A 14,607-nucleotide genomic window follows, 5' to 3' on the forward strand; every position below is an offset into this window, starting at 1 on the left:
GTTGTTTTTTCGAAACCACTGCCACAGACTCAGACTTGCCCCACAAGACTGTATGAATGGTTTAGTCTGGCTAGACCTAAGCTCAGGAAAGGCTTCCACCTACAATCGCCACCTTCAAGATGTCCTGAGGTAATTTTCACTCAAAGAAGCATGGGCAAAAAATGTCTTGCAGTCGGGATTTAGAAAACTTAATGCAAAAATACTGTCAAGGATAAACAACATGGCTGCTCTGAGCAGGCACTTTCACACCTGGGCAGTAATCAATTCTTACAAACTCAGAAACAGCAACAATACATTACCTGCACCTATCCGATGTGGCTAAAGTCCAGTTTTGTAGCGCTCACACTAGGGAGTGGAATCTGCATGGTCATACCCCAGTATGGCAGAATTCTACCATAAAAGGAGAAATGTGTTGACTGTGTTACAAGAGTAAGGAAACCATCCTCCACGTTTTGTGCATCTGCCCTTCATGGCTACAGTTGAGGAAAGACCTAGTTCAGAGACTTTAACCGTCTTAGGGTCCAAACCTGCCGGCAGGCTGTAATTGTAGGCTTGAACTCCGAGAACCCCATGCTAAATGTCAAAATCCTCAGGTTCGTCCCACCCGCTGCAGGAAAACTAGGAACTGCCAATAACATTGTCTCCTTGGAAGTTGGACTTTACAACGGGCTTAACGCTCAATCCTGTACCCTGTGAGGATCTTCTACCGTTACCATGTCTCATTTAGCTGCACTTTAACATTGTCGCTATTTGTAAAGGTGGCATGTGGCGCTCATACATGCCCGTATGTGCGCCATATGTGCGCACATATAAATTTCAGGGGTGCAGCATGGTGTCCTTAAGACACCCTTGCACCCTTGAAATTATTCTCAATTTGCGATTTGCAAATTGCGAATCGTATATTGAGAATAACTTCCCATTCCTGGCCCATAGAAACTAATGGGAAATTATTCCTTAATTGCGATGAGCAATTTGCTAATCGCAATTAAGGAATTTTAAGAAATCGCTAAAAAATAGCACTTTTCTACATACATCCCAAATTGCAATTCTCAAATAGCGATTTCTAAAAAATCGCTATTTGAGAATCGCAAATGATGGTGATGATACATCTGCACCCTAGAGATGTTATTGGGGATGACCTATGCCATGTCAGCAGAGAGGCTACGAAATCATTGGCGCACATATTGTTATTTTGTCCTGAGTACCGTCCCCAAAGGATTAGGTGGTTGGCCCTCTTGGGTAGGAATTTGGGCACTGGCTGTTATTCGGAGGCATGTTAAAATCCTCTTTACAGACCTAAGCAGATTGATGGTCTTCTCAATTTCCAAATTCCTATTGTCTGTACGGCTGAGGCGCACAAAGTTTATCAAAACAACTGTGGATAGAGCAGTGCTCCGGTAAACTAAGAATAGTGTGTGGCTGGTGGCTTTAGCCACTTTAACTGAAATCTGTCAGCGCTGGTAGAGAAATAGGGCCTACCCCGTTCGATTTTTAAATGTTTTTAGCTGCCAAATCCTTTTAGCTTATGTTGGTCTTATTGCTCTTCTTTTTTTATTGTTCTGTATGTGCTGACTAGTCGCATGATACAAAAGGCTAACTTCCACTTTGGCATTCGACTTCCAGAAATGTCAACTTTTCAAATTGCCAATGAAAGGGTATTTTCAAAATACTGTTGCAATTCCTGTACTAACACGAGCCGCTCAAGGTCTTTGGCAATTACCGTGCTTCCTATTTTGTCTTTTCTGTCTACTAGAAGCACGTTCCTACTCCTTGCACCCCTGCATCGTATTCCACTTCCTCTAACACATGCAATCTTTTGGCTTTAGTATGCAAAGGGCGATCATCTCAATGCTGGATAGACATCTTGCACAGCCTAAGAGCGTGGGAAGATGTGCCCACTTTCTTGGTATGTGGCTACACGCTGCACATGTGACTGCCAGTGCAGAAAACTAGCCCCAGAGAGTATGGGCAGGGGTACCAGCCCCCTCAACGCAACCCCAGTCTTACTAGTGAAAGTGAGCTTCCTACCTCCCCCATGTTTAGTGGAACTGACATTGAGGTCCCACGAAAAGCCATTCCTTTTTCTCACACTTCGGCTTGCTCCGTAGCATACCCAGTGACTGGGTTGATTTATTTATTTATTTATTTATTTATTTTTTATTTGCCTTTTTATAAAGCACAGACTTTACCCGAAGGTGTCAGAGCACTGTACAATAGAACCGGTTACGTTACATGAGAGAACTGTTACAGGAATAGAACAAACAAAAATAGCATGCCAGAGTCGAAGCAACGCAGGCAAAAGGCACACAATCTCAAGCTCAGCATGAACACACTGTACAAGCAAAAGTAAAAATAAATATGACAAATTTTACAATGACTAAAGAACTTCCTGGCGAACAATAGCAGGCCATAGAATCAAAACAACGCAGGCAAAAGGAACACAATTTCAAACGCAGCAAGCACAGGATGTACAAGCAAAAATATAAACATATGTGACAAATTTACAATGACTAAAGAACTTCCCTGGCTGGGTCTGAGAAGTAGGGAATTAGTTCTGAAAGTGTCTTTGGAATAAAAGAGATTTAAGGTCCGCTTTGAAGATCTTGATGGAGGTGATGGCACGGAGCGAAGGAGAAAGCGAGTTCCAGGTTCTCACCGCATTACCTGAGAACGATTGTGCCAACAATTTTTCTCTTTTGAAGGAGGGGGGGTTCAAGAAGGAACTTTTCCGCATTCCGAGAAGGTCTTGAGCTTCCAGACAGTTTGAGTTTATGCGCCAGATAGCGAGGGGAGGAAGAGTGCAAAGCTTTGTGGGTGATGCACGCTGTTTTGTAGATAGTTCTAGCCTCGATGGGAAGCCATCGGAGAGAAGACAGGATAGGAGTGATGCGGTCACTTCGTTTGGACCCTGAAATGAAGCGAGCTGCTGAATGGGGGACGGATTTATGGGGGGAGAGGTGAGATTTGGGAAGGCCAGTCAGTAGAGAATTACAATAGTCCAGTCTAGAGAGAACTAGCGATTGGACCAAGGTTTTTAGGTCATTCTCCGGGAAGAACCGATGAATCCCCCATAAAAGTCGCAGTTGATAACGTGTGCTCTTTGCAATGGAGTTGATGTGTGAGATTAGATTGAGTCTTTTGTCAAGTATGACACCTAAGGATTTAGCGCAGTCCATAATGATGGGTTTACTGTTGAGTAGATTTGAGCATGAGGCCAGAGTTATTCGTGCAATTGTACAAATTATTAATCTAAGTCACCTTCTCATTTATTAATGAAAGATATCAGATACAAAGAACTATTGCGAACATACCGAGATGCTTTCATTTTTATTTAATATTTATGAATCACATGGCATGCATCAAAAACAATGAGATGGTTTTTTTCTGACAGGTTATGAAAGCAGCTAAACTGGGGATGAAAGAGTACGAATTGGAAAGGTAAGCTAGCAAACAATTCTGAAGGTGGAAGGAACTTGAACATTGTATTCTGTTACCTGTTTATTACAAATAAGCGGCTATCTAGTGCTAGAGTGTCATCCGTTTTGCCTCCTCTATTTTATTGTTTGGATTTTCGAGTGGGACAATTGATTTGTTGTGTTCTTTCCTTGTAACCCGAAGTTCCAACTGATTTCTCTACAAATGGGGGCTCTGTAATACCAACAGTTTTGGAAGCACGTTTTTGGATTTTGATATTCTTTTAAGTGTATGCTGCAGACTTCTCCAAATATCTCCTCACATTTACTTTTCCCACTTGATGAGAGTCAAGTGCCTGTAGTCAAGTACCTTCCATTTGTTTCAATCGGAATAGAATTGCAAATTGTAATAGTTTATAATGATTTACTGCAGTTTGTTAGGGATCACTGAGAGCAGTTGAACTGAGGTAGTTGGCATACTATAGAACGCTCAAATTATCACAAAACCAAGATTAGTGATGGTGAATTGTCTCACTTTTGTCATGAAAGTAAAGATCAACTTCATATCTAAGCACTTGCTGGAAAAGGAAGACATTTTAATAACGTGTTCATTTGTATTCATTACTAAATTATCTTATCTGATGATATGACCGACTTCACTTGCCATAAAGTAAGACTACAACGTTTCAAAAAAACTGTTCTGAGTTTCCTAAAGGACTCATTCCAAGTGACTCCTACACGGTCACAGTATTTCCCAAAACTATTTTAGCACCAGAGTACCAGTTTTCTCAGCTGGACTAGGGAATAGCGGTTCTGATGTGTCAAAGGGTTTCCCCATTCTGCGTCTGTAGGAATATGAGATATTACATTTAGGGCAACGTGCGGTAACCATCATTGTGGTGAGTATAACTGCATGATTTCCCACTTTCGACATGGCTTGCTCCACAGTTAAAGAAATCGGAGATCAAGTGCAATTTGCACACTACTCATAATTTATAATCTGTCTCTATTGCAGTTTCCATCTTATTTCAGTATTACCCCGGTCCTCTAAGGGCTGCATGATTTTCCAGGTCATTGAAGGGTGCACATGGGTTTCTCCAATTTCCAGTGCACAATGTAATGCTGTTCACGTCCCTTTCACGTTCGTGACTTATTCAAGTTTCAAGTTTTATTTATTATGATAAGGAACTCTATTGAGGTCCACATAAAACAACATATACATACAAAGCAACAAATGTATAAAAAAGTTTCCATCACAAACACTTGTAATAACTTAATACAGGTCCAAAAAACATTTGAAGAAGTTGTACAGTTTAAAAGCAAACATTTCATTAGGAGGGTTAATCAAGGCTGCCTTAAACAAAGATGCAGATAATATGTTAAGTTGTAAGCAAGTTGGTCTTAACCATCTACGCCTGCCAGGCATCAGTGCAGGGCAAACAAACATGACGTGATCTAGATCTTGATCATACAATTGGCAAAGATCACAGCGTGCCGAACAACCAAACCAGCTGGCATGTAAAACTTTTAGCGGAAGCAAATTGTGTCTTAATAAGTACACCAGTCGTCTCACACCATGGAAAATATTCCAGTACATATACGGTTGAGCTTTCCGCAAGGTATAAGATTCAATCACAGGCGTACAACCTTTTTTCGCTAGGCAAAAGTCTCTATCTAGACTAAACCCCAATTCCCAGGAAACTGACTTCAAAACATTTTTTAATTGATGAGGGGACAATAGAAATAGAGTCTCCTCATCTAATTTCAATTGTAACACAGCAAATCTGAAGTTTTTTACAATCGATGAGAAGTCATTAAAAGATCCTAATAATTCATTTTTTATGAGGTTTCTTAAGGTATTGGGTTCACCTTTAGATAATGCTACTACCCAGCGTATGATACTAGCCAGACCTTGTACCCTGCTGCTACGTAATCCCAATTCCAGTCTCAAGGAGGCAGTCGAATTTGCTGTGCCTACACACATTAAACTCCGAAGAATTTTTCCTTCTGCAGAGTTTAAAAAACTCCATTTTTTTGGATCAACTAACTCAATTCCATATAACAGGGAGGCAGGAACTTTCGCTCTGAAGACATCTAAAAGAATAGAAAAATGTCGTCTACCTGTGGCTTTATACAGCGAAACTAAGCTCTTTCCCTGAGAAATGGCCTTCCGAGAGTTATTGTCTATGTGTGGTTTGTCACTTAAAGTATGAGAGACAATTTTACCTAAAAAGGTATAAGAGTTCACACATTCTAGTTTTTCCCCCCCCCACAACCCATGAAAAGTTAAAACATTTAGGCTTCTTTCTACCAGAAAAACAAATCACCTTGCTTTTTGCCGTATTTATAGATAGAAAATGACTTTCAGCAAATTCAGAAAGTGCGTGCAACCGATTATTTAGGCCCTTTGGGGTGAGATCCAAAATTAGGATGTCGTCTGCATACATTAGGCATGCAATTGGAACACCCCCCAGGGACGGAGCAATACCGGCGGAAGCCGAAAGGGCGATGGGTAAGTCAACAGTATATAAGGAAAATAGCAACGGAGCCAAAAGGCAACCTTGCTTCAACCCATTAGATGTTGAAATTAATCTCGATACGCCGCGATCACCTCCAAGTAATACTCTGCACCAAGTGTCAGAGTACAAGGCGCGAATTAACTTAATAAGTGATGCAGGCATACCTTCGTGACTTATACTTTTCTTTTCTTGCAGATGACCTTTGCAAATGCAGATAGAGCTCATAACATCTTGTGTACTTATGCTCAGCTCATTTATTACTAAAGCGCTTTCTTAAACCTTAGTCAACTAGTAAGTTCAGCTAGTACTGCATCAAAGTCATCGAAAGAAGAAGCCAAATGATGACAATCAAACCTAAAAAAATATATATAATTAATTTTATTTAACTGTTTACTCCATCATAACATAATAAAACAGTTAGTGGAGGCCCCACATCTGCACCTACAGGGCCACAGTCCCCACCTACTTAAGAGCCCCAGATTAGTAGGTGCTCTTATGGCTCAGATAAATGCTGAGCAGGGTGTGACATGTTTTTTTAAAGAATACTCAACATTTAATTTTATTTTTACAACAAAACGCCCAAAGCCAGGGTTTACGAAAAACAAAATAGCTATTTATTTTATATATTTATAAAGTTTTATATAGCGCAAACTTGATCCCGAAGGATATCAGAGCGCTTTACAATTTGAGGCAATTAGATTACTTCCCACCCTATTCCCCTATAAACCCACATCCCACTATGGAACTAAAAATGCAAAATTAGAACAAAAAAATGTAATAACTACTAAAAAATTTACACAGATAATAGAAACAGAAACAAATCTTATACCAAAAATACATGCATCACACACATACAAAATAAATACAAACATAATTACATTAATACAAAATCGATATTTTTAACATCTATATTTTTTTATTAAACACTTCATCTATATGTTTTTGCAAATGATATTAAACACTTCAATATTTTTTACATCAATATTACTTGCCTAAAGTCGCACCATGAATCTGAGTTGAAGGGAGTGGTATCCCTGCGTGTTCCCAATCCAAGTTGAAGCTGCATTTTATCTTGTGATGTCACTTCCAGTTTGAATCTTATAATCAGGTGGCATTAGCAAGTGTAACAAGTGGAGGATGCTTTCAAACATGTGTTCTCTTTGTGTCACATTTATCGCCCCTTTGCTACTATTTATTTTCTCAGATTATTTAACTTTTTGAAGCATGGATTCGCTTTGGATCTCCTACTGGATTTTCTTGCTTGGCTCTTTCTCTCCAAGATGACAGAGGTAGTTTCGTGCCTTGCTTATCTACTTCTCCATAGTATTCCTCTTCAATCAAGAGCTAGAAGATTGCCAAGGAGGTTTTGTGCCCCTTGTGGCCTTTTCACCTATCTGGGATTTTCTTAAGGTGGCACTTGACACCTTTCACATCTACTGTTAAGTGCTAGGAGGTACCATGGCTACTGGGAGGAGTAGACTTCCTGCAGTCTAGAAGGAACCTTGACAGACCTTCCTTTAAGGTGACCAGTCCATGACAGGGGACAGGGATTCCTCCCAAGGCTGGTGCAGTGTGTGACTGCTTTCACGTGGCAGAGGGATCTCTGGTTTCCCAGGAATCCCTGAGACTTACGCCCAAGAAGAACCCTCATCGGGCACACTGACTGCACCGCTTCCTTTGTGGTGCACAATCCGTTCTCTTCTCAAGACCTGCTTGCTCCATGGCCCACCCTGTAAAAATGAAGGAACACCATTTTAAAATTGCTCAAATCCAGGTTACAGGCAGGGCCACACAAGTGACTGTGGCCTCTTCTGTTACCAAAGTACCCTAGGGCAGCGTTTCTCAAACTGTGGTCCATGGACCGCCAGGGGTCCGTGAGACATTCCCAGGGCGTCCGCAGGACTCGAGTGCACAGCGGCTGGGGAAACGAGCGGAACAGAAAGCGAAAGGGGCACAAAAACAAGGAAAAAACAAGTGGCACAGAAGGCAGAAGGGCACAAAAAACGAGTGGAACAGAGGGCAGAAGAGCACAAAAAACGAGGGGAAAACTAAGTGGAAAAGAGGGCAGAAAGGCACAAAAAACGAGTGGGACATACGGCAGAAGGGCACAAAAACGAGGGAAAAACGAGTGGAACAGAGGCCAGAAAGGCACAAAAAACGAGTGAAACAGACGGCAGAAGGGCACCAAAACACGAGTGGAACAGAGGGCAGAAGGGCACAAAAAACGAGGGGAAAACGAGTGGAACAGATGGCAGAAAGGCACAAAAACTGAGTGGAACAGAGGGCAGAAAGGCACAAAAACCGAGTGGAACAGAGGGCAGAATGGCACAAAAAACGAGGGGAAAACAAAGTGGAACAGAGGGCAGAAAGGCACAAAAACCGAGTGGGACAGAGGGCAGAAGGGCACAAAAACGAGGAAAAAAACGAGTGGAACAGAGGGCAGAAAGGCACAAAAAACGAGTGGAACAGAGGGCAGAAAGGCACAAAAACGAAGTGGAACAGAGTGCAGAAGGGCACAAAAAATGAGGGAAAAACGAGTGGAACAGAGGGCAGAAAGTCACAAAAAACGAGTGGAACAGAAGGCAAAAGGGGCACAAAATGAGATAAAAACTAGTGGCACAGAGGGCAGACGGGCACAAAAAATGAATGGCACAGAGGCAAAATATAGAATACAGAAATATAGGGGCAGCTAAGAACAGAAGGCAGAGAGGCACGGGGCAGCCATGGGAACAGAAGGGGAAAACACGGGGCGGCGAGGGGGTACAGAAGGAAAGACCGGGCAGAGAGAGCACGGGTACAGCGAGGGGAACAGAGGGAAGAAAAAGGGGCACGGCCCATGTAGAGGCAGCGGGGGAAGACCGACAACAGCAGTCACAGACACAACAATGAAAATACAGGCAAAACAATAAAAGCAATAAAACGTTGAAAGGCACATGTGTATAGGTTACCTTTACTTGGCAGGAGGGTAAAAATAGATACAGCCAGGATGAGAAGTAGGATTTTCGGGCTGCTGTCTGATTGCTCACTTTCCACAAGCCCGTGGGTACCACAAAATAATACACTGCTGTATGCACACATGTCCATGCCAATAGACCCAATTCAGGCTGTCTCCCTCTTGAAATTGCCTCTGCTTCAAAAGGCGTTTTTAAAAAGAAATGTAAATTGTACAAATTGCTTGGGGGTCCCCGGCTTCCAGTAGTGATTCAGTGGGGGTCCTCAGGAGTCAAAGTTTGGGAACCACTGCCCGCAGGTGCAAAAAAGTGTGCTCAAAAACTCATTGTGCCTCCCGGTACTTGTGTGATACTACACCTGTTGAATAAATCAATCTGTTGGATTTTAAAATGGATTTTGGTATATTTGTTTAAATATCTGCTCTATGGTAAAATGTAGCAAATAATAGATCCCAGTACTTTGCTTTTAACTTTCTGTCTGTATGGGAAACCAAAAATTCTTTGCTGATGTCTATCGATTTTATTTCGTAGGTTCCTAGCTCAGGAATTAGCCTTTCTAAGACGTCCTATTGTATGAAGTCAATTCTATGACTTTGCTCATGTACATTTTTCATTCATTTTGCAGCTGACAATTGTTGACATGGCTGCCTTTTTACATGGTCATTGTTGTATGTTTAGGTAACTGGAAGAAGCTAACAGTACCTATATAATATAGGTATAATGATTAGTTCAGGATGTGCAGTGTGATTCCTCGTGAGGTATAAAAGTTTGTGTGACTTGCCTCAATTTTAGTGTCTGGCTAATTTTGTGTCCTGGGAAAACACGTATTTAAGAAATCGAAGCAGTACTTTTTAGGTAGTTATATTAACAAAACAAAAGCAACATTTGTAATTTTCTAAAAAACATTTATAAATACATTATATTGCTTTTTATCATTATTATGTCATGTTTTGCTTTACCTATGTGAGTTGTTCTGTACGTTATATTTACATTATTTTTCAAACATGATGAATAACCATTTGCTGACATAACTTTGTCTGTTTAAATAATTGACAATTCTACTTTATTGATGGAGGTTCAGTTTTGCTGCAGTTCTGTGCATTGCACAATACAAGGTGCCACTCACATTCTCCTTCTGTTTATTTAAGCCTGTTCCTGCATTATTGCTATAAACGTGGAGGCATGCGGCACACGTCATACACTTGCATATGTGGCAGGTAAGAAAAGTCCATTTCAAAACTATATTATGGAATTATGTTTATATTGTGAACCATTATATGTCTTTGCTGTCTCGCTACAGGTAACATTTGCTGTCCATTGCAGGCACCATTGTATTCCATACTTTGCCAGACACTTTCTCCTTTCTTATTGAATGGCTGTGTTTTCTATATGCAATCTTGGACTTGTGATATGTTGTATCATTGTCTCTGCCGTTTTTGTCCCTCTCTTTTCACCACGTTTGAGATTGGTGCTGTTTTGTAGCCTACCACTGTTAATGTCATGGAACTACTTAAAAAAAAAAAATCATCATCACTCCATCTAAGTTTTTCCATTTTTCTTAAAGCATGCTTACACGCCACACTTTTCTGTCCGCCGGCCCCATGGACATCTCAACATTGGCAGTTACCATATATATATATATATATATATTGCTGTTGGTCATACTCCAAGGCTGAGCTAGAATACATTTACTGCTGCTTTCGAACCGTTTTGGCAGTAGCAACGTTAGAAGTGTAGTTTGTGATTATGAATGGGCTTACTCTTCTGTGGGCTTACTCTTTTGTTGATGAATGTTTGCAAGTCTGCATAAAACCCTCCCGTTTAGATGTTGGTATTCCACATTTTCCAGCCACTCTCTCCTATCCCTCCCACATTTTCTGCTAAAAAGTAGACTTACTGCGTGGATCACTGTACTGAAAATATGGGAGTGGAAGAGGCTGAGGTCTCAGCTCGTTGGTTTGTGAATAGCATTTTATAGTACGCGAGTCCAAGTACAGTTTCGTGTACCATGAAATGCAGTTTGTTATAGGCCACTCTGTGTTCTCTCTTACACAAAATGCCTTTTCTCTGTTAAATGAACTGTGTGTCTGAAGTTGGCAGAATTTAGATACAGTACTTCTGCCATGTATTTTCCATTTCATTGTGTGCCGGATATGTAAAGTAAGTGGAGAGAATAACTGATTGTGATGTCCTTTTATTGTATTATTGTTAGTGGAGACAACTCATCCATTTTGCATTACGGGCATGCTGGAGCCCCAAATGAGAAGACCGTTGTTGATGGCGATTTGTGGTGAGTTGGTTTTCAGGTTAATCAAATTAAAGCAATGCCTTTTTTCATTAATAGAAACAAACGTAAAACGCTTTTTGACAATTATAAAAATTGTTTGCTAGTGTCTGTAGGAAAAGAGGACTTTCTGTGAATCCTAATTTTGTGTCTCACACCTGCCATGATTTTGCATCAGCGGAACTGAAGTTTAGGTCATACTAGGTATTCCATTGGTGTAAGTTTTGATTGTAGTTTTCTAAAGCACAAAAAAAAAATTCATCACATTATTGTCCTGCTAAGACTGTAGGTGATACTCCTTCTAAACAGTGACCAATAATGTGTGTGTGTGTCTGGCATCATAAGCTTTTTGTTTTTTTAATTCTCAGTCATGAATAGGCAAATAGGGGGCAAAACTAACCTGCCACCTGTGTGGATGCTTCCATGTTGAGCTATGAGCAAAGCTACATTTATAAGGCCCCCAGGTCGCCCTGCAGAAATCTTTGATGCCCGTTTAACACAAAGGAAGAAGCAGAATGCAACTCTCCCCTGAAACTGCTGCACAGTGGTACTCAAACTGCAGAGGGGTAACCAATCCCCTTCTGAGAGGTGGACTGAGCAGCCCTGGAGCTCAGTCCGCATTGAGAAGTGAGAGGGATGTGGTGCCTTACTGTGGGACATCCTTGGTTTAACAAAACAGAGTGACTTGAATCACTGGGAAGAAAGAAAGATGTGGTAGATGCGTGTGGATGGTGGAAGGTAGCTGCACAACACACCGAAAGATTCATAAGTGTATTGGTGACTGATGGGTATCTCCAAGATGCAACAAATGTTGCCCGGAGATCTTGAGCTTAAGCCGAACTTAAAGTGTTCCAGCCATACTGCAGGCTGAGACCTGTAATAAAGGAAGCAATAATCTTTGCATTCTCGAAGCTCTCAACCTTACTATCAAGAAGCTCCCAGAAAATCACCCACAGAGAGAGAGACGGTGAGGCAATTCTGCAGTCACAGTGCTCAGCTGTGGACAGAGAAAGCCATGTATTATATTGGGTTCTCAGTAGCGGAAAATTGTCATTGTGTGTGAGATCACCATCTGTGTTTGACGTTCTTGTGCATTCTGTCACTGTTGCAAGCCAGAAGTTAAAATGCAGTGGGATAACTTATCTAAGAATGAAACCTACCCAGTAGTTATAAAATTGCATTGGGAGGTTTAATCCTGTATCCCTCTTTCATAAGCAACCCCTTGCAACCGCAGATCTTTTCATACATAAAGTGTTAACAGAGAGTAGTAGCTGATCCTAGTAATTGCAAACAAAATCTTAACTGTGCAGTGCAGTGGAATTGGCTGATGAGGAGAAATTGCCGGGAAGGAGTCCAACACCGCTGTCGCCACAAAGAAATCCAAAATGTTTCATGCTAGAGCATCAGTCCGGCCCTGGTGTATAGATAAATAGAATCGGAAGTTTAAATTCACCTCTTGGTCGCATGGTATCAGAATCGATATTGAATTTTTACCACTGAAAGAGATGCCAATGCAACCTTAGCTCATCGAGCATTTTTCTCACCAAGATTAGTAACTTTTTTGTAGTGTTTACAATAATGTTCTTGATAGTTATATAAAAAAGTAATTTGGGCAAAAGGGGACATTGCAAAGTATTTTCCCTCCCCTACCCTGTACCCACAAAACGAGAATGAAATAAACCAAGGTGAGGCAATTTATTTTCTCATATTGACATGTCAAAGCAATAATTAAAAAAGTTGAGTCTTCCTTTGAATATCAAAAAAGTGAATGCAAAGATTTTATATTACACATATTGAAAATGGATTTATATTGGCAAATTTAATTATAAAAATAAATGAAAAACCATAACAGTTGCTACAATATCCCTGCTGTTTTTCTATACCCTTTGAGTGTGAGTTTGTTTTCTTTCTATTAGTCTCTGATCATTGTCCCTTCTTCAATGCTTATTTTCATTCCCTCGAAGAGTGTATATACGACAATCTGTGAGATTTGAAAGGACAAAGGTATTCAATCAGAGTGATTTACTGGCCACAACATTTTATCCTAACACAAAGAATGCACAACACCCAACTAAAATAGGAAAAATTGTCTTTCAGGGAATCTTTATTTCACGCATTTCAGATCCTACTAAAGAGATGCTTTCCTTAATAGTTTTAACACGTGCTACAAAGCGCCATGTTGCATCTCTCGGCCTAAAACTCTTATCACCTAGAAGACATCTTGCAGATAACTCATTGTGGCTCCTCAGTGTACATTTGCATATGGAATTTAACTGACCAGAGATTGTAATGCAGCTTGTGCACATGGCAGTGGGTAGCCCAGCTAATTGATCTACAGGAAGCTTGGTCAAACGAAGTTAGCTCATGTGATTCACGTTTGCACTTTATATTTGTGCTTAATTTTTGCAGTTTGTGTACTGATGCATTCCTTATTGCCTAGCAGTGTCCGGGGTGGAGACTCTGCCAACAACTGCATGTACAGTTTGGCCAAGCGGCGAGTGGTAGTCATTGACATTACCATGCAGCAGCAGTTCTGCCTTGTCCCTACACCACAGGCACCCACTGCTGTCTCATTGTTTTTTGCACCTCACCATTGTTGCTTGCTTGCACTTATTCTTTTGTTTCTGCCCTGCTCATTCCCAGTCTTTCTGACTTTGTACTGTTTATATGCAAACCGTGTCCACCGTGCAACTCTTATCAGAAAAATAAGCAACCTTTTTCCATCCGTTCTGTCCCCATTCACATCTTACTTTCCACATAAACTAATTTTCAAAAGGTAAAACCAAAGGTAGCAATCCTCTCTTCCTAATCCAAGATCCACCTCACTCCTGACATTTCCTCTGAACAACCCACAGTCTTGCCTCCCCTCACCCACCCTGTGCAACAGATTGGGCTTTTTAAAGATGGCAGAATTAAGTCCACAAGACCTCTCCTTGTATCTTAGCTCCTCTTCTAACTGACATTGTCAAACTGATTCCTTCCCTGCAAGACTTCAAATATAACCCAAGTGTGACTGCTACCAGAGATTTGCTTGTACCCTTGTGTCAGAGTGAGAAGGGCATGTCCAGACTTGTTATTGAGTAACCTCTAATCACCTTATGCAGTTTTCCCCCCGCCTTATTTCTGTATCAGGAGATGGCGAATCCCATACGAATGGGTCTATTGTTTTGAAATTCCAGCAGAATACTTCACTTGATGCAGCAGGGTAATTTAGAACCCGAATCTCCACAGGGCTGGCACAGAAAAATGCAGCAAAAACTAAAGGAGTCCAAATAGTTGGCAAATTATTATTTTATTTGTGCTCACATCCTTTTTAAGCATAGAAAAGTCATTAATTGTGTTGAGCCAATTCAAAATTATATTTTCTCAAATTTCACCCAAAGTGTAAATACGGTTTAGAGCAGATATAATTAGTATTTACCACTTATTTAGCAATACAA

The 14,607-nt window shown here is 40.8% G+C and overlaps 1 protein-coding gene across 1 annotated transcript in view; it reads left to right on the forward strand.

Moving 5' to 3' along the window:
* Positions 1 to 14,607, forward strand: part of PEPD (peptidase D) — a 166,078-nt gene that overhangs the window by 98,008 nt on the left and 53,463 nt on the right. The window contains exons 9-11 of the mRNA XM_078670283.1: positions 3,392 to 3,438; positions 10,032 to 10,100; positions 11,096 to 11,173. Of these exons, the coding sequence (XP_078526409.1) occupies positions 3,392 to 3,438; positions 10,032 to 10,100; positions 11,096 to 11,173 (194 nt within the window). The remainder of the gene's footprint in view (positions 1 to 3,391; positions 3,439 to 10,031; positions 10,101 to 11,095; positions 11,174 to 14,607) is intronic.

This window comes from Lissotriton helveticus, chromosome 12 (genome assembly GCF_964261635.1).
Source record: "Lissotriton helveticus chromosome 12, aLisHel1.1, whole genome shotgun sequence".
Classification (NCBI taxonomy): Eukaryota; Metazoa; Chordata; class Amphibia; order Caudata; family Salamandridae; genus Lissotriton; species Lissotriton helveticus.